The 19,860-nt window shown below is 37.1% G+C and overlaps 2 protein-coding genes across 2 annotated transcripts; both read left to right on the forward strand.

Moving 5' to 3' along the window:
- The first annotated feature begins 3,425 nt into the window (after positions 1-3,425).
- On the forward strand, positions 3,426-9,595 carry LOC113768015 (ABC transporter C family member 3-like). Its single transcript, XM_027312230.1, has 10 exons — positions 3,426-5,937; positions 6,053-6,139; positions 6,226-6,864; positions 6,981-7,145; positions 7,233-7,527; positions 7,620-7,834; positions 8,120-8,425; positions 8,513-8,576; positions 8,669-8,908; positions 8,998-9,595. Exons 1-10 carry the CDS (start codon positions 3,499-3,501, stop codon positions 9,111-9,113), a joined length of 4,566 nt encoding a protein of 1,521 aa, XP_027168031.1. The 5' UTR covers positions 3,426-3,498; the 3' UTR covers positions 9,114-9,595.
- A 971-nt stretch (positions 9,596-10,566) lies between these two features.
- Positions 10,567-17,504, forward strand: LOC113768016 (cytochrome c1-2, heme protein, mitochondrial). The gene is made up of 8 exons (XM_027312231.1): positions 10,567-10,676; positions 10,856-10,949; positions 12,307-12,527; positions 14,050-14,329; positions 14,412-14,483; positions 16,677-16,793; positions 16,892-16,957; positions 17,032-17,504. The coding sequence occupies exons 2-8, from the start codon at positions 10,881-10,883 to the stop codon at positions 17,146-17,148; spliced, it is 942 nt and encodes a 313-aa protein (XP_027168032.1). The 5' UTR covers positions 10,567-10,676; positions 10,856-10,880; the 3' UTR covers positions 17,149-17,504.
- The last annotated feature ends 2,356 nt before the right edge of the window (positions 17,505-19,860 follow it).

The following is a 19,860-nucleotide window of genomic DNA, read 5'->3' on the forward strand; positions in this document are numbered from 1 at the left end:
AAGTAATAAAATTATTTTGAAATTTACAATTTTAAAACTACACAAGAACAGGTAAAAAATTCATTAAACATACAAAAAAAATTCCAATAATAATTGTATCTGATTCTTTTCAAATACATGAAAATTAACAGTCATTAGTCAATAGACTACTAATTCTCTTTCTAAATATATTTAATGAATCTAATTCTCTTTATGTTAATTACTAATAGTCTAATTCTACATTACGTATTTATTGAATGAATCTAATTGTCTTTCTGCTAATTACTAATAGTTTAATTATACATTAAATACTCTGATTCCATCTTTCTCTTTAAATATATCTATTTAATGAATCTAATTCTTTTTCTGCTAATTGATAATGGTCTAATATTATACATTACATATTTAAAAATAATACATTTATAGTTATATATCTTAGGGTGCATATATATATATATATAATTATATAATTATATACCAAAATATAAATATTATATATGTGTGTGTGTGTGAGAGAGAGATAATTGGCTGAGCTTTAATTGAGCTGAGTGTATGGAGGCAAAACTCGACTCAGATTTTAATCAGAACTCAAATTGAGGCCCAAATTTTGTCCAACCTAGAATTATAATAGGTTTAGCCCCTTTTACTTTCGGCTGAATGAGCCGAACTCAGACTGATTCTATCCCATTGACAGCTCTAGACACAAAGTGGTGCATACTTCCCACCCCCTCTAGAAAGTGGAATACTTGTGTATTGGTCTCCTTTTCAACCAAATAATGGATATTTATTCTAATCTTTTCAATAGTAAGTTGTCATAAGAAGCGACTTAAACTCATTTTCCAGGTTGTGGGTTTGGAATTTTAAACCTTTAATCTCGTACTTGATAAATAAATCAATAAAGGGGGTATACAGGGTGTATTATCAATGAACACGTGCGTGTATAACATTGTAAAAAACATTTTTAAATTCTTAGCAAAATATTCAATGTGAAATCAAGGTTAAAAATCATTTTGATCATTTTAAATTTATTTCTTTACTTTTATATCCATACATTATTGATATGCGGTTGTAATGTGTGTATTAGTAACGGGGATGGGCGGAGGATGAGGCAGCAGTATCCTCCCCATCCACTGCACCATTTCAGATGGGTGGAGAGATATCCTATCCCATGACTTCCACGGTTCCACCGCCCCCACAAAAAAAGGGGGCGGGTGCCCACTGCCCCGAGCGCGTTGCCATTCTGCCACCTTTCGTTTTCATCCGTTCAACAAAAGGAGCTATGGAGTAAAACAAAAAATCAAACACATCACCAATGAGAATGAAGAGTTACAAAAAGGTTGCTATCTCATTGTCAGATTATCAATCACTCGTCGCCTTGACTGACCGACTTAGTGCTCTCCCAATTCTCGTACCCATTAATTGCTCCCTTCCAACCCCATTTATTTGTTTTTTGCCCACTTGCATTCCTCCCCGTAGCCTTTGCTCTCTCCGTCGTCGTCAACTGACTCTTGCTCCCCACGCTATCCCTCGCCCAAGGAATAGATACCCCAGTAGAACACCTCAGCCTTTTTTTGACTTCAAAATTAGTCCATTTCTTCAACGTCATCAATTGGACGGGATATATATATATATATGTATATGTATATGTGCACGTGCACGTGCACGTATTTATATATATATATATACGCCCTCCGTCCTATAAAGATAAATTTATTTCTTTTTCCATATCTTATAAAGATAATATTAATGAGTTTGTTTGGATAAGAGTTTATTTGGATGATTTATTTGATTTAATTACTGTTGCACTTTTTGTGATGTGATGTATGTGAGATAAAAAGGTGATTGGGAAGATAAAAAGGTGATTGGAATTTGTGAAGCAAATTATTTTATCTGAAATGATGCCAATCCAAACAAACCATGATTACAATAGTTATTTTTTGTTCATATTTTTCTCAAATACCCTCTATTAATATCAGATCATTCATTCAAAATAAGAGACATATTTTTGAAACTTTAGAGTACTTTAGTTTTTCAGTGTAAGAATAAATCTAATTAATGTTATATGTTTGGTTAAAATGAACAACAAGAATAAAATTGCCAAATAAATTCAATTTGGAGCCACGAGAAGGCAACTAATATATTAAAAAATTTCTAATAATTATGTACACTAAATATGAATGAATATGTTAATAAAATAACAAACTAACTTCTCTTTAAAAAAAGAAATAGGTCTACAATTTAGGACAGATACAAAAGGAAAATGAATCTATTTTTACGAGACAGACAGAATATATATATATATATATATATAAATTGTTAATTTTATAGTATAATAAATGATAGTCATTTTCTTGACTGGTTGTTACTAACTGAAAAGTGCTCCATGCGACCGGCTCTTTAATCGTGTTCTGCACGCAAAAAATTAGAGACAACTGTTAAGACTAAATGAGAAGAACGTTGAACTTTTGCTGCAATTTCTAACTGTTTTTTACTTGGGTAATAAATAGTACATGAAATAAAAATGAAAAGAAAAGAACCTAAAAATGAAAGGCAGACTTTTAAAAGGTTTTGGATTTTTTAAAGTTGAGATGAACTTCAGTAGCGCCCGACTTAGGTAGAAACACAAAAGAAACCAAAATCTCTTTGCTTTGGTTTTAAATAAATACGAATGAACTATTATGTAGTGAAAAATGGAGAATATAAACCAAATAAAGTCAATTTTATAGTTTTTTTTTATTATTTAATTTTCCTTGCAGGGGACTTGTTGGATTTGAAAAAATTGGGAGGGGGAAGGAGGGATTGGAATCTAGAATCTTTATTAAATTCTAAAACCATAGTCGATCAGCACTAATATATATATATATATATATATATAAATACTTGAATAATATATTTTAAAATATAAAAAATATAAAAAAAAATGTACTCAAGAAGAAGCAGTCTAGTATATTGAAAAAATTGCCACTATATCAAATTACATATTACAGACGTTACTAAAAGGTCACGTGATAAAGTGGAAGGGATTATAAATAGGAGTATCTGAATTCAAAACCTCCTCCAACTCATCGAAAAAATAAAATAAAGACTGCATACATTAATGCACATCCATTGGAACCACATCAAAGTACAAATTATAGACATTAATGCACATCAACAACCAATTTCAGAAACTTAAATAGCTAAAATCTTAATCATATTATATTATGAATAATTTGATTTCCGCATGACCAAGACTTTGCTTTTTAAGAAATGTTAATCATATTCTATTATTGATAATTTGATTTCCTTGCAACGTATGAACAGGACTTTTTTTTTTTTTTTTGCTTCGTGGAAGTTGCCGTCAGACTCAGGCACAGCCCGACTCTCTTTTGAATAGCTTGCTCAACACACACAATCACACATGATTCATCCCACGCCTTATATATAAGATGCAAAGCCTGCAGAGTGCAAAATAAACACAGAAGCTTCACCCAAGAATCACAGACGTACTGTCGACGGACCTCACCCATCTGACAAACAATGGAAGCTCTTCAAACCTTAATGCCGTCCATAAAGGGTATGTCTGTGTTTTCTTCCTCCTCCTCATCAATAATGCCTTTGCACCTTAGCTTTGATTTCCTTGACCCTGTTTTCTTGCATGGTTTATCTGGTTTGTTGCACCTTGTATTGTTGTTCCTTCTGTTTTTCTCATGGGTTTACAAGAAAATCAAGGGGGCCAAACCCGATCAGATTACAAAGGAACACGGTGGTAGTACTGGTAGTAATAGGGGAGCTAAGGTTTCTTCACGTCATAAAGCAACCCTTTTGGGCTGTGTGTTTCTGGCGGGCTTTAATCTTGTTCTCTGTTTATTGAACCATTTCCTTTGGTACAGAAATGGTTGGTCGGAGGAAAAGATTATAACCCTTTTTGATTTGAGCCTGAAGGCTCTAGCTTGGTTACTTGTTTCAATCTTCTTGCACGCCCAATTATTGTTGGAATCGAGTGAAAATAAGTGCCCGTCTGTTTTGAGAGTGTGGTGGGTGCTTTTCTTCTTTGTATCCTGCTATTGCCTTGTCATAGACTTCGTTGCTTTCTACAAAAAGCACCAATCTTTGACAACTCTGTTTTGGGTGTCGGACATTGGTTCCACGTTAGTGGGCTTATTTTTCTGCGTCGTGGGGTTTTTGGGTAAAAATGAAGGGGAAGGTAGCCTTCTTCAGGAACCCCTTTTGAATGGTAGTGCTAGTGCTAATTATGTCAGTGAGGCTAAGAAAGCTACTGGGGAGGATAATCTCACTCCTTATGCTAGTGCTAGTCTTTTTAGTGTTCTTTGTTTCTCTTGGATGGGCCCTTTGATTTCTCTTGGCAATAAGAAAACTCTGGACCTTGAGGATGTTCCTCAGCTCATGGGACCTGATAGTGTAAGAGAGGCCTTTCCAATTTTAGAGCATAAGCTAGAATCCGAGTGTCAGGGGAGTAATAAAGTTACCACACTCATGCTGGTGAAGGGCTTGATGTCCACTGTGTGGAAGGAAGTTCTGTTGTCAGCTGTTTTTGTGCTTCTGTACACATTGGCTAATTATGTTGGTCCAGCCCTCATCGACACTCTTGTTCAGTACCTTAACGGGCAGACAGAGTTCGACAATGAAGGGTATATCTTGGTTTTTGCATTTTTTGGTGCAAAGGTTGTTGAGTGCTTGGCACAGAGGCACTGGTTCTTTAGGGTACAGCAGGCTGGATTTAGAGCCAGGGCTTCCCTGGTTGAGAAAATCTATACCAAGGGCTTGACCCTCTCGTGCCAATCCAAGCAGGGGCACACAAGCGGCGAAATCATCAATTTCATGGCTGTCGATGCCGAGAGAATTGGTGATTTTGGCTGGTATATGCATGATCCTTGGATGGTTCTCATACAGGTTGTTCTAGCATTGGCAATTTTGTATAAGAATCTTGGACTTGCTTCCCTTGCTACATTGGTTGCCACAGTATTAGTGATGCTGGCTAATATACCATTGGGAAAGTTGCAAGAGAACTTTCAGGATCAACTGATGAAATCAAAAGACAGAAGGATGAAGGCCATGTCTGAAGTCTTGAGGAACATGAGAATCCTCAAGCTACAGGCTTGGGAAATGAAGTTTTTGGCCAAAATCCAGGAGCTCAGGAACAGTGAAGCCGGATGGCTGAAAAAATTCATGTACACGTCAGCAATGACCAGCTTTGTCTTCTGGGGTGCTCCAACTTTTGTGTCTGCAGTTACATTCGGTGCTTGCGTGTTAATGGGTATCCCATTGGAGACGGGCAAGATATTAGCTGCCCTGGCAACATTCAGGATCCTTCAAGAGCCCATTTACAATCTTCCTGATACAATTTCCATGATTGTTCAGACTAAAGTTTCTCTGGACCGTATTGCTTCATTCCTTTCCCTTGCTGACCTGCCACACGATGTAATTGAGAAGCTCCCAAGGAGCAGCTCTGACATAGCTATTGAGATTGTTGATGGGAATTTCTCCTGGGAAGCGATATCTTCTAGCCTGTCTCTCAGAGATATAAATGTCAATGTTTCTCACGGCATGAGGGTGGCAATTTGTGGTGCTGTTGGTGCTGGCAAGTCTAGTTTACTTTCATGTATATTGGGAGAAATACCCAAATTATCAGGGATTGTTAAGCTGTGTGGCACAAAGGCCTATGTTGCTCAATCACCGTGGATACAGAGTGGAAAAATCGAAGAGAATATATTGTTTGGTAAGGAAATGGAAAGAGAGAAGTATGATCGTGTTCTTGAAGCATGTGCATTCAAGAAGGACCTCGAAATTCTTTCATTTGGTGATCAAACTGTTGTAGGTGAGAGAGGTATCAATTTGAGTGGTGGACAGAAGCAAAGAATACAGATTGCACGTGCACTCTACCAGGATGCTGACATCTATCTGTTTGATGATCCATTTAGTGCTGTGGATGCTCATACGGGAACTCATCTCTTCAATGTAATGCTGTCCTCCTCTCTTATTGTGTTTACAATTTATTTTTCTCTCTGTGGTCTCCTTCTCTGTGGAACTAAGTTTAACTGGAAAATTCCCTCTTATTATCTCTGAATTGCAGGAATGCATACTGGGACTTCTGTCTCGTAAAACAGTTGTTTATGTCACTCATCAAGTAGAGTTTTTGCCAGCAGCAGATCTTATTTTGGTCAGTTATCCTTTCTTTATTGTGTTATTGAGTTGGCAGCTCATCTCCTAAGACAAAGTTAAATAACCTAACATCTCTGTCATCAGGTTATGAAAGACGGAAAAGTTACACAGGCTGGAAACTACAATGACATTCTGAAATCAGGAAGTGACTTTATGGAACTTGTGGGTGCACACAGGGAGGCTCTGTCTGTGCTCGATTCTGTTGAAGTGACGTCGGCGAATATCAGTGAGGATGGTAGCGGGGTGGGAAGCACTAAGAAAGCAGTAAAAAAAGAGGAAACTGGAGATGGTGAAAATGGTAAAATTGATGATGGTGCTGGGCCTAAAGGACAGCTGGTTCAAGAAGAAGAAAGAGAGAAAGGCAAGGTTGGGTTTCCAGTTTACTGGAAATACATCACAACAGCGTATGGAGGAGCTCTTGTGCCCTTCATCTTGTTGGCACAGATTTTGTTTCAAGTACTTCAAATTGGAAGCAACTACTGGATGTCTTGGGCTACACCTGTTTCAGAGGATGTTGCTCCTCCAGTAACATCATCCACTCTCATCACTGTCTATGTTGCTTTGGCAATTGGAAGTTCCTTTTGCATCCTTTTCAGATCCTTGTTTCTTGCGACAGCCGGGTATCAGACCGCCACACTACTTTTCAATAAGATGCATTTCAGCATTTTTCGTGCTCCGATGTCCTTTTTTGATGCCACCCCAAGTGGACGAATTCTCAACCGAGTAAGGCAACAATGAAATTCCTTGACTGTCAAAAAAAACTTTAATATCACATTTACATTAATGCATCTAGAAGTTTTAACTTTGAAGTTGTACTTAGCTGCTCTTTCCTACCACAGGCTTCTACAGACCAATCTGCCGTGGATTTGAATATTCCATACCAAGTTGGGTCGTTTGCATTCTCCACAATACAGCTTTTGGGAATTATTGCAGTAATGACACAAGTTTCATGGCAGATCATCATCATTGTCATTCCTGCAATAGCAATCTGCATTTGGTTACAGGTACCTTTATATTTGCTTATCAATAATTAGCAAGTGTTGCACATCATTATGGATTGGTGGAAGGGTTCTTATTTTTGTTGTATGCAGCGATATTATATATCTTCAGCAAGAGAACTGGCAAGACTTGTTGGGGTCTGCAAAGCTCCAGTTATTCAGCATTTTGCCGAGACCATCTCAGGATCCAGTACAATTAGAAGTTTTGATCAGGAAACTAGATTCCAGGACACAAGTATGAAGCTGATTGATGGTTATTCTCGTCCAAAGTTTCATACTGCTGCTGCAATGGAGTGGCTTTGCTTTCGCTTAGACATTCTGTCTCTGATCACTTTTACCTTTTTATTAGTTTTCTTGGTCTCTATTCCTGAAGGAACAATTGATCCAGGTGAGTAGCTTTTAATTTACCATCTGTACCAGATCGCTATTGCTGATGGTATTCTGAGATTGTCTAATTGCTTTCCATATTGAAATCTGAAGGTGTTGCGGGATTGGCAGTCACATATGGGCTTAACCTGAACATGATACAAGCTTGGGTTGTGTGGGTCATTTGTCTGATGGAGAATAAAATCATATCAGTTGAAAGAATTCTCCAGTATATGAGTATTCCTAGTGAGCCTCCACTTGTGGTTGAATCAGATAGACCCGACAATCACTGGCCATCACAAGGGGAAGTTGATATTTGTGATCTTAAGGTAAATTATTCTGGAAAAATTGAAAAATGATCAACACATGGCTCATCAAAAGCGTCAAAATTGAGGCAGGATGCTATTTTTATTTGGCTATTCTCCAAAAACTCCCCCTGGGGTATTTGCACAATTCACTCATTGCTTCCATAATTTACTAAGGCATCTACGCTTATCAAATTTGCCAACAAGAAAAGGGATGAATTTCCAAATTATTGGATATACATGGACTTTTAGTAATTATGTGCCTCTTGTGGAGAAAATGACTATTAATATCATCTACTATAATTGTAGGTCCGATATGCTCCGCATATGCCGCTAGTATTAAGAGGCTTAACGTGCACTTTCTTTGGAGGAAAAAAGACTGGAATTGTAGGGAGGACGGGAAGCGGTAAATCAACACTTATACAGACCCTCTTCCGAATTGTTGATCCAGCTGGTGGACAAATAAAGATAGATAGTATTAATATCTCTTCTATCGGACTACATGATTTGCGATCTCGATTGAGTATAATTCCACAGGATCCAACCATGTTTGAGGGAACAGTGCGGACAAATTTGGATCCACTTGAAGAGTATACTGATGAACAGATTTGGGAGGTTAGCTTGCTTTTCGAATGAAAATTGTGTCAGATCAGTTTTAGTGACTTCCTGAAACCTGTTGATGAGCTTTTTTCTTTACGTTAGGTTCTGGATAAGTGCCAGCTTGGAGAAGAAGTTAGGAAAAAGGAAGCGAAGCTTGAGTCTGCAGGTCTTCTAGTCTACAAATTTTTCTAATTTGGTGTCTTTATAACTATACTTATTGCTGCTGCTTAATCATAATATTCCCCTCGGTGATTGCAGTTTCTGAGAATGGAGAGAACTGGAGTGTTGGTCAAAGGCAGCTGGTATGTCTTGGTCGTGTGCTGCTCAAGAAAAGCAAGGTTCTGGTGCTTGATGAGGCCACAGCATCAGTTGATACGGCAACTGATAATCTGATCCAGCAAACTCTTAGGCAACATTTTACTGATTCAACAGTAATTACAATTGCACACAGAATAACATCCGTGTTGGGCAGTGACATGGTCCTGCTGCTGGATCACGGTACTCTATAACCTTAAGAATTCAATGTCAGGTTTTCTTTGGTTACACTACTATTTTGCCTTTGTCCACAATTTCTTCCTCTCGTGTAGGTCTCATCGAAGAATATGATTCTCCGACAAGGTTACTGGAAGACAAGACATCTTCATTTTCCAAGCTTGTAGCTGAATACAGCACGAGATCAACTTCTAGCTTTGGAGAGACCTAGAAAACAGCCGAATAAAGTGTTGGTTTATTTTGTCTGCTGTGATGTGCATGATAATGACGAAAACTAACAGTATCCGCATGTCATGAGTTCTGCATAGCAAGTATAAAGGTGAGGCTAGAGCTTATAGCTTCAGTATGGTGTCTAAATTCATTTTCTTGAAAGGCAAAGTTACCTTCAAGCTTATGGTGCTCTCGCAAGGAGGGACATTCCTATGCTGCTAGATGACTAATTATGTCCAAGACTCAGTTGAAGCTCACCTGCACACGGCAGTTGGAAGCAGGTTATAGCCCAACTCATATTCTGCAATCTTGATGGCGAATCAGTTGATGCAGCTTCATTTTGAGTTAGATCATTTCATCCATGTTATGTACTCTAAACTAAATTTCAGTTTTCTGGTAATAAAAGATTGGAGGATTAAGTACATGTCCTTCTTTTGTATGTACCAGGCGCTATTTAAATCATTGGAACATTATTAAGCGTTTAAATTTTGTAGAGCCCCAAAATCTAATCACCGTTTTATCTCACGTATATCAAATTGTTACAGTAATTTTTTTTTTTACAAAAAATCCAGAAAAATATAATCCAAACAAAGCCGTTCATTGAGTTTTAAGTTACAATGGTGTCTGCTAAATGTCAAATTTAATTTTTGTGCGCCGGTGGCCTTGTTTGGAAAGCTACTTTCTATCAAAAAATTTCTACATTTTTCGTAAATAAATTTTTTAATTATATTTTTATCTCACATATATCAAATCGTTACAATACATTTTTTATAAAAATTTCAGAAAATTACAACCCAAACAAGACTTGGTCAAAGTGTACTGAATCGACAAGCCATAAGTACCCTCCCAAACACCCTAAAGTCTGGTTATCAGCAGAAAGGAAAAATGTCATTCAATCTCTGAGGCTTGTACTTGTCAATTAACAAGTGAAATGCCGTTTTCACCATGAATATTTGGTTCATCATGAATGGTGCATATTTACACGAATTGTTGCGACTGGGTATTCAATTCAATATGCCTACGTGTCTTCATATAAGCCAGATTACTCTACTAGCCCCAGTGCCATAAACTAGTTCAAGTACGTGGTGAGAGCCGAGATTAACATATTTTTGTGCAATTATTTTTTAAAAATAACGTGCGTGCGTGCGTTATCGTATTAAATTCTTACTTTACTTTTATGATTATTACATTACTTAATCCTATTATATATAAATAATTGATTAATTGATCAATGCTTTTGTAGCGCAAAGTTTGCCATCAATCCATTTTGCAAATAAAATAACAAAAGCCAGCGAAAAAGAAAGGAAAAATACACAAAGGGCACTTGTTTATCTCAAAGGTTTAGAAGGGGGAAAGTGAGAAATAACAAAATTGAAGGGGGGAAAGTGAGGCAATGGTATAAATGTAGGAGGTAAAATGTAATTTATGCGAAGTTTGTTGGTTCTCTTTTCTTCCCTTTCCTCGGCACATCTACCGGCAGAAGAGTCCTTCCAATACTTTTTCAGCCGCAACAATCAGATCGAAGACGCAATCAAAACTCCCACTTTTTATTCGAGCAGCCCAGGTAAGTAGTATCAATATCCTCTCCTGCTCCGCCATCTTTTAACTTCGTTAGCCTCAAAACAATTTTATAATTAGGGCCCCTTTTGATTTTCACCCGAGATTTGGAAATTTTTTAAGCTCATTCTATTGATTTCATTCCGTTTCGATGTGGGTCTATTGATTTTTTTTGTTAATGAAAAGGGTTGTTTGCTTTTGAGTGGTGAAAATGTTCGGAGCCGGAGGTAGAGCAGCCTTCCACAGGTTGAGGGAAAGGCTTCAGTCGACGAAAACCACTGTGAGATTTTTACTATATTTTCTTGATTTTTTTGGGGGCATTATGTGCGTAGAAATGATTTCTCTTTCCTGTTTAAATAGCTGGGATATCGGTGTTTTGGGCTGGAAAAACAGGTTGTAGTTTTTGGGTTTTACAGTATATGTAATTAAAAGTTGATGTATGAATGTGATTAAATGAAGAATGCCTTTGGCTGGAAAAGCAGTGAGAGGCGAGTGACTTGACGGTATTGCGTTGACTATTTTGCGTTCGTTGGAACCGGTTTGGTGTTTAGGTTATTCTTGGAAATCATCTATGGCGTGATAATTTTAGATGACTGAATCTTTCTCTCAAAGCAGCTCAATCAGAAGATTTTCTTTTTTAGCTTTTTGTGAATTTCTGCTGTTGAATTTTGTGTTTAGTTTGTTCATTGCGAGTCCGCGTATTTGTTAGGTTAATTGAACTTTTTATCTGTTTCAGTTTGCTTCATTTTCTTTTCCCTGCTTGCACCTTACTAGATTGTCTGCTATAAAGATAGCGACTTTTAGCGTTTATCTAATGTTTGCAGGTGAATAGACGTGTTTGTGTCTAGAATTCTTTGTAGACACATGATTTTAAGCTTTGTCATTTAAGGTCCAAAGTGTTAGAGAGAGAAATAACCAATAACGGACACATTTTTGGAGGGTACAAATATATCTCAGCTAGACTATCCTCCAAGGGGAGAACGGCATTTGGTTGGGTTGTGGTTGCATGTATGGCTTCTATCTTCTTTATTTATTTATTTATTTTTCAATTATAGAAGTTACACGTGAACATAAAAGTCGGGAACCAAGCCAAGCTATGGCCATGGATGGTTGTTTGTTAGGCTTCCTAGGGATTATATTTTACTAAAATCATTCACCTCTTACTTTGAGGGTTTTGTGTTTTAGTACTTTAAAAGATATTCAAGAGACACGGGCTAAGTGCAAAGGATACTGGAGAGATGATGAGTAATGTCTAATACCCAGGCTTTTGAAAAAGGGTTATCACAGTACCTGTGTCATCAAGTTTAACTTTGGAAATCACCACTTTCTGCAGGTCAATAGTGTAGTTTTGTTTCTTTTTATGTGGTGTTGTCCTCTCATTTCCCTGAGCTGTGCTATGTTGTTGCATGGTTATGCATAAATCAAAAGCAGAGTGGAAAAAAAAGGGTCTAACCTTAATCCACTCTTTGATCTGAGAGAAAATTTGTTTTCCTTAACATTGCCGTTATCTGGGATTCAATTTATGACTCAAAATTTCATATTTAGAATTGTTCTGTGTCAACAAGTAATGAAGTGCTTTTCTGGTTAATTTGGCCTTGGACTTGTTAACTATTAGACCATCGTGCTTCATCTTGCAGGCCTCTCCATTTTTGTCATCCCTTGTTTCCAAGAAAGGTCCAGAGGATGTGGGATCTGCTAGCATGAAATCTCTTAGAGCATTGGCTCTAGCTGGGGCTGGTGTATCAGGGCTTCTAAGTTTTGCATCAGTAGCATCTGCTGATGAGGCTGAACATGGTTTGGGGGTTGCAAGTTATCCTTGGCCTCATAAAGGAATCCTCAGTTCATATGACCATGCCTCGTGAGTCTCACTAAAACTTTCTAGTTATTTTGAGCTCTATGTTCTTTACTTGTATTGCAAGTGGATCTTTGAGTCTTCTGAAAATTCAGTCACTGCTGCAGCAAGATAACTACTTGATCTGGTGCTAGATGCTCTACTGCTCTCCACACCCCTTTCTTTTAGGAAAAAATTAATCTGGGGGCAGTTTGGTTTTTTTATGGTACAGAAGTGTGTTGGGAATCATATGCTAGAGAAAAGTATTTGGTTAAAATGTGGAGTTGGTGTAATTGCAATTTTAGCAGTTTGGTTTGTTGAAGATTGGTTCTTTTCTTATTTTATCCCTGCAATGAAACCCAAGTACTTTTAGCGATGCCCATTTGCTCCGTTAAGTCCATTTCTGATTTGTTCCTTATATTTCAAATATAACTGGTCTCCCTTTTCCCTGCAGAGTCCATTTGCACCATTAAGTTTGCTAACATCATACTTATGGCTGCTCTGCTGTACCAACCTCTCAAGCCATGTTTAATGGTACAAAATGTTGAACTAAAACAGTCCTTCAACCTCCTAATCCTATTTTAGAGCATAAATTTTCCCAGTAAAGGACAGAACCTTGCTTAATAAACTGTCAAAAAGTTTATGGTTAAACATCTTGTGACTATTTTTCCCTATCCAAATTTCATATCAGCTTCACTTAAGCAGAAGAAGGTGTGGGCAAAGGAAGGGGTAGAGAAAAGATTATGGATAAGAGGGAGAGTAGAGAGGCATTTTGGTGCTCCTCATGTTGTGTGTGTGGATGTTTCTTTGTGGCTTCTTTTTTTTATTTAAATAGCTGAGGAATTGACCATGAAATGGACTAAAAGCCCAGAGGTCAGTCACTGATATCACCATTTCCCACTTTCGGTATATGAAAATGCTATAGCTGATGGCACAATTTGGTGTACCAAGCACTATTAATACCTGCACCAGTTTAGGATTCCAATTTTGTAGTTCAAAAGCCTCCAACGTCTCTTCATTTTCGCATTCTATGTTGCCATTTGATCTCCCTGAATTGTATATAAAACATGGAATTGATTGGCCAATGTTCTGTTTATCTAGTGTCAGTGCATAAATAATGTGGAAAAACTATTCACCTCTGTTTGAAGCTCTTGATAGTTAATGAAAACGAGGTTTTTTTTTTATCATCCCATGGCTTGAACAGTAAAAGAAAAGCACACACATCCGTCATCTTACTAGAAGTGCGCGGCACTAATTTATGATGCATATTGATTGTCCTTGGCTTGGAATTATGCCTGGATGTAATGTGATACTATCATGCTTCTGCACTAATAGATTCCATAGAGTCTACAAATATGCTATTCATGTTTCATAACTGGCAATTTGAAGCAAAATTATGTCTCATCATTTCTATTGTGCAATATTGAGTCCACGGATTGTAGATTTACAAAGATGATGGATGCTACTGGAGCAGAATATGCATGAATGCTTTGTAGTTGATTGACTTTGTTTAATAATCTAAATCATTGTGGTCATTTTATGCAAACAGGATCCGTCGTGGTCACCAGGTTTACCAGGAAGTGTGTGCATCCTGTCATTCCATGTCTCTGATTTCATATCGTGACTTGGTGGGTGTGGCGTATACAGAGGAGGAAACAAAAGCTATGGCTGCTGAGATTGAGGTGGTTGATGGGCCTAACGATGAGGGTGAGATGTTCACTCGTCCTGGGAAACTAAGTGACCGTTTCCCACAGCCATATGCAAATGAACAAGCAGCGAGATTTGCCAATGGAGGCGCCTATCCTCCAGACTTGAGTCTCATCACCAAAGTATCTTAGTCCTTCCAGATTCTTTTTTTTTTTTTGAATGAAATATCTATGTAATGTCTAACGCTCTTCTTTTTCATTTTAGGCTCGTCACGATGGTCAAAACTATGTATTTGCCCTTTTAACTGGTTATCGTGATCCTCCTGCTGGTGTTTCAGTAAGTTCAGTTTCTTTTGATGAACAGCTGGTCTAATGGTTTTCTATTGTCTATAACCGCACTATATTTTACTATGGACAAAAAACATTATCACGATAGGAAGATGCTTCAGAAGGTTGTCATGTTTTTCTTCCTTTTTTTTGTTGTATTTCTGCTGTTTTTTTATTGAAAGATCAAGTAACCAAACTATGCATGGAGTAGGCTTAACCCTAAAAAACGTACAGCATAAAATGGCGCATACCATTGCCATACAAGATAAAAACAGTTGATGTAGGAATATCATAGGAAAACTTGTTAATCTTAGTGTTCAAATATTTTTAAGGACAACTTTGACACTGGGAAAAGTACCCACATATTGTAACTAGAGGAAGAGGAGAGAAGAAGAAACCATGGAGGGGGAGGGAGCAGCAGAATAACGCTACTCAGTGATAACCAAAATTTTAGTAAATCAACTCTTCAGTCATCAGTTGCGAAGAGATTCAGAAAAGAAAAAGTTTCCTAAAGATGAATCCTATTGTAATCAGGACTAACAATTGTACTTCCAACAGATGACTAAATAATTATGTTACTTAGATACCTGTGACCAAATAGAGCCGTTAAAGAATAAAATTTTTTCATTATCTTGGTAATTGTCAATTAGGAACCAGCAAGAAGGATTGTATCCTAGAGAATATTTCTATCACATCTTCCTTTGATGAAATGGCTTTTGCTTGTTACAACCCTATGGCTTTTGTTTCAGTTCTCGGATAATTATAAGTTATTGTCCAACCAAATTATAGCCATCATCATCTGAAAAACTTGTTGGCATATGGTGCATCCAACATGCCACTGTTGATTTCCAGCATACATGGGTTCAAGCAGCATAGTTCCACAGAGTTGCGTACACTCTGAGCATATATGGGCTATTTGTACTGCAGTAGGAGACGAGTTATTCTGTTGTCAATCTTTGTACACAAAGACAAGCAGAGATGTGTTGTAGTGTATATTTTCTAGTATGAAATTGAAGATTTTGAGGACCGATTATGATTTAAAATGGAGGATGGTCATGGATGACCATTTGGGTAATATACGGTGCCAAATCACAGATCTCTGTGATAACTCTGGAGTCAGCTTTCGGGCATTTCTAATATCTGAACAAAATCAGTCATTTAACTAGACAGAATCTTTAATGTCATTGGAAGCGTTATCCTTCTCCAAGCTGTCGGAGCTTGTAGTATCAAAAACTTGAAGCTTTGACTATCTCTAGTGCTCTGCCACTCTGGTGACTATTTGGTGGCATTTTGTGAGTATTGTGATGTATAGCTGTTCTTTGGATGATCCCTTTTTCCTCCTATTTGCTTTTGACTTTTCAGGCAATCTTTTTTCATCTCTTCACCTTATGCAACAGAGATTTGGTCCACCTGTGCCCTGTGCCATTGCCAGGGTCTTTTCAACATTCCTTCTCTTTGGCAAACTGACATGCCCATGAAATAAATGTGATGATTTCTTTCGCACTACGTAAAGCGGATGGCATAACATCTTTTGCTGCCATCTCTTAGAGCAATTTCCTTGGAATACCCCCACCTCATAGCTGCTTGCATGAGATGCACAGTTAATACCACAGCCTGAATAGTAGCAGTGGATACCCGAAAAAGAAAATTTGGTCCATAGATCGATCTTCCAGTCCAGTTTAATACCACAATCCACCTTCAATCTACCTTTCCTTTAGTTTATATCAGTCTATAACTTCTGCTAATAGGCAAAGCCAGAGAACAGGGTTAAGGATTCTGTTTCTAAACCATGTCTGTTTATAGGAATCCACTCTGGCAAGCATTTCCTTAAATGTTCCAGAGTAAAAAAACTGAAAAATGTATGATATTGAACTCGATTGGAGGTTTGGAAGGACTTCTTCTCTGGACTTCCTTGAAGCCATTGGTGGTTCTTTGGCTCATTTTCCTCCTGGCTCTGTTTCTCTGTCATTTAGATATTGGACTTTGTGATGATTGCCATGATTTTGCAGGCAATGTGAATTGTGAAGACTAGCACATGTCAAAAAAGAGAAAATGCCTGTATTTGTATGGTTGACTAATATAACATGTCTATAACTGGAGCAAAATAATAGTTTCCTTCAGTTGACGGGTTACTCCCTTTTTTTTTTGTGGGCAATATGGTTGGTATTGTGGCTTAATGTTTTGGCTTGTTATGTTATTGTAGATTCGAGAAGGATTGCACTATAATCCTTACTTCCCTGGTGGTGCTATTGCTATGCCCAAAATGCTTAATGATGGTGCCTTGGAGTATGAAGATGGTACTCCTGCAACAGAAGCTCAGGTTGGTGTCTTCTTTCATGACCTTTGAGGTTGTTACTGGTAAACATCCATTGTTTTGGTTAGCACTAATCATATCATTCTATTGCCTTGAAATTGTAGATGGGGAAAGATGTTGTGACATTTTTGTCGTGGGCTGCGGAGCCAGAGATGGAAGAAAGAAAGCTGGTAAGTAGGGTTCTAAGTTGTGGAACATGAGAATTCCTAGAATATAATTTCACTTACATATCTTCACACCTCAGATGGGATTCAAGTGGATATTTGTACTGTCACTGGCACTCCTTCAGGCTGCTTACTACAGGCGTTTGAAATGGTCGGTTTTGAAGTCACGTAAGCTGGTCCTCGATGTTGTCAACTAAACTCGGTTTATTCTTCTCCTTGATGTTTATCAGAGGATTGAAATCAGGGAATAATATTTGTTTCTTGCTACAATATGTGTCTCTCTGCTGTGTTAAGTTTGTTCAACCTGCTTGGTGGTAATTTGTGCTAGCAGAGCAACCTCCTTCCACACGGTGAGGTAAAATAAGAGACGAATACAAAGCGAAAGCTTTTTTGGTCTTCATTTTGGACCGCTTAGAAATCTAATTTTATAAGTCTTTTGTTTTGGTTAGTCTATATGGTAGAGTGGTGAATTTGTCCCTCGAGAGAGCTGCAGTTATTATGCAAAATTGACACTGAAATTTTTGTAATGTAAGGGTACCTTTTTCTTCATTCACGTCCTTTGCAAGGTTAGATATGTCTGCTTTCTACGATTTCATCGTCTTCCAGCCATCAAATAAATGATCAGATAATGTTTGAATGAACAACAAATTAGACTATAGTAGTAGTCTGAATGTGTGGATCCGAGACTGAACGGTGCATGCGGATGCGGATAGGTTTTGAAGCCGTCCCAGAAAGAACATTTTCTCGTTTTTCTCATTTTGATTCCATCTAAAATATATGGATGCTTCATCTAAAAATAATGTACTTTTGGTACCATGAAAAACACAATAACCATTTTACGAAATGTAAGGAGGACACAGGTTTAGAGGTAGAATCCAGGTTCATCATGGTGTCTGTCTTGTGTCTCCACACCTATAACTTCTTTTGAAGTTTGGCAGCAGATGAATTGTTGTTTCTTTTATCATGACTTTGTATTAGCAAATTCCTTTCTTCTTACCAGGGATATGTATTGGTGGTAGTTTAATCTTTTTCATGTTTAGATACTATTTCTTCTTGTGCTTAGTATAAACTCCTTGCATGTTATGCTTATTTGTTTAGGGTTTCATCATTATATGAATTTCTAGCACTCTCTTCTCGCCAATCTACATCATGAAAGCTAAGGAATTTACCATTGAATACGTATGGTGATTAGAAAGGCCAGAATTTGTCACTCCAAGCCATTCCCTACATGTTAAATTGTATTGGTTGCATAGTTTGCGGTTTAGGTCGCGGTCGCGGTTGTTCCACATTCGTCATGACATATCGGTTGGATATTGGGTGGTACGCACATTATAGCACATAAAAATTATAACAAACATAATTATCAAATTAGATTTGTTAAGTAACTACATTGTCTCTCTCTTACACACACACACATATACTCACTAATTAGTTAAACAAATTGATGCTGCCATAACCAATGACCCATAGCATTAAAAGTAAATCATTTTATCATTAAGAACACCTTTTATTCCTATTTTATATGACATCAAAAGTTAAATGTAAGATTAAAACCATTATATTTTATACAACACAATACTAATTCCACTCGAGCTGATGATTACATATAAATGAAGAAATTTGTTGAACAAACCATAAATCTAATCTAAGTAATTATATTGTTAAGCATATGTAACATAAATTTGCAAATCACACCAAAAAAAATATTATATATTTAATCTAGAAAAAATAGTAAATTAGAAATAAAACCTTTAACAATTTCAAATAAATGAACAAATTAATAAAACTAAATTAACAAACCTTTGCTCAAAATGCTGATTTGCACTTCCATGGAATAGGCCCAATAAAATTCATTTGTAAAAATCACCTTCAAAATGTCAATTCCCCTAATTATCATATTGATTGAAAGCGCATAAATTTGAAAGTTGAAAAGCCCATTTTTCTCCTAATTATCACATTAGCACCTATTTAAGTCTTTAACCCCCAAAGCTTCCTAACTGCTTCACCTTCGATCGACTTGTCAGATTAGCATCACTAGTCACAATCACCATTGCATCATCCTTATCGGTTGCCAAATCTTGAGCTCTTCCCTCCCTTCCCTTCCTTTCCCTGCCCGTTACTGATGGATTAAGCTTTCCTAAAAGTTTCTTTTTTCTAACAAAAACAAAGGCAAAGGCAGGATTTGATGGAGATGGGATTCAACTCACACATGATTGTTGGCTACTGCTAGGAAACATGGAGATGGGCTTGACTTCTAGAAAGATGAGTGCATAACCTTTCAATTTGCTTGTTTGGTTTCAATTATTAGGTGTTCAATTTTTCAATAAAAGTTAAAAAAAAAAAAAGAGGTAAAACAATAGAGATGTGATAGAAAGCAATCGTTGTTGTGAACCGTTGGAGTAGCACCAATTTGTGTGCATCTGAAATGGTAGGATAATAACCTCTCTATTTTTGCAAATTTTTGTCCGACTTTGTTTGATTCTCGAGTCGACTCCGAATTGACTCGAAGATTTAGATTCACTCCAGGCATCACAATTTCGACTCAACCAATATTAGTCAAATTAGAGTGAGTTACCGCAATTATGAATTTACCTACAATTCAGAGATCGATATCGTAACGGTCGATATCGTAACGGTGCTCTCTGTTCTAGTTCGGACTCGACTGAGATGGCTAACCATGATTGGTTGTCTGTAATCACCAGTCATTTTGCTAGAGAATGTAAACTATAATTTTATCAAGTTCAATTAGCATTTTTTTTGTTTTTAAAGAACCACTTTCTCATCTAGCCATCAATTTAATTAGTTTTCATCATTGAACTAAATTCGAGTTTTATTCATCTTAGCCCTTGCATGTTTTGGGCATTTGCTGAAAACATTGTACTATAGAAGATAGGATGAAGACTTTGAAC

The sequence above is a fragment of the Coffea eugenioides genome, chromosome 4, assembly GCF_003713205.1.
Source record: "Coffea eugenioides isolate CCC68of chromosome 4, Ceug_1.0, whole genome shotgun sequence".
NCBI classification, from domain to species: Eukaryota; Viridiplantae; Streptophyta; class Magnoliopsida; order Gentianales; family Rubiaceae; genus Coffea; species Coffea eugenioides.

Excerpts from the sequence above, each read along its gene's own strand:
- LOC113768016 (XM_027312231.1), top strand. The coding sequence starts at position 10,881 with ATGTTCGGAGCCGGAGGTAGAGCAGCCTTCCACAGGTTGAGGGAAAGG. Across the intron at positions 14,484-16,676 it reads ATCCTCCTGCTGGTGTTTCA|ATTCGAGAAGGATTGCACTA; the intron begins GTAAGTTCAGTT and ends ATGTTATTGTAG. Across the intron at positions 16,794-16,891 it reads CTCCTGCAACAGAAGCTCAG|ATGGGGAAAGATGTTGTGAC; the intron begins GTTGGTGTCTTC and ends TTGAAATTGTAG.
- LOC113768015 (XM_027312230.1), top strand. The coding sequence starts at position 3,499 with ATGGAAGCTCTTCAAACCTTAATGCCGTCCATAAAGGGTATGTCTGTG. Across the intron at positions 7,146-7,232 it reads CAATCTGCATTTGGTTACAG|CGATATTATATATCTTCAGC; the intron begins GTACCTTTATAT and ends TGTTGTATGCAG. Across the intron at positions 8,577-8,668 it reads AGCGAAGCTTGAGTCTGCAG|TTTCTGAGAATGGAGAGAAC; the intron begins GTCTTCTAGTCT and ends CGGTGATTGCAG.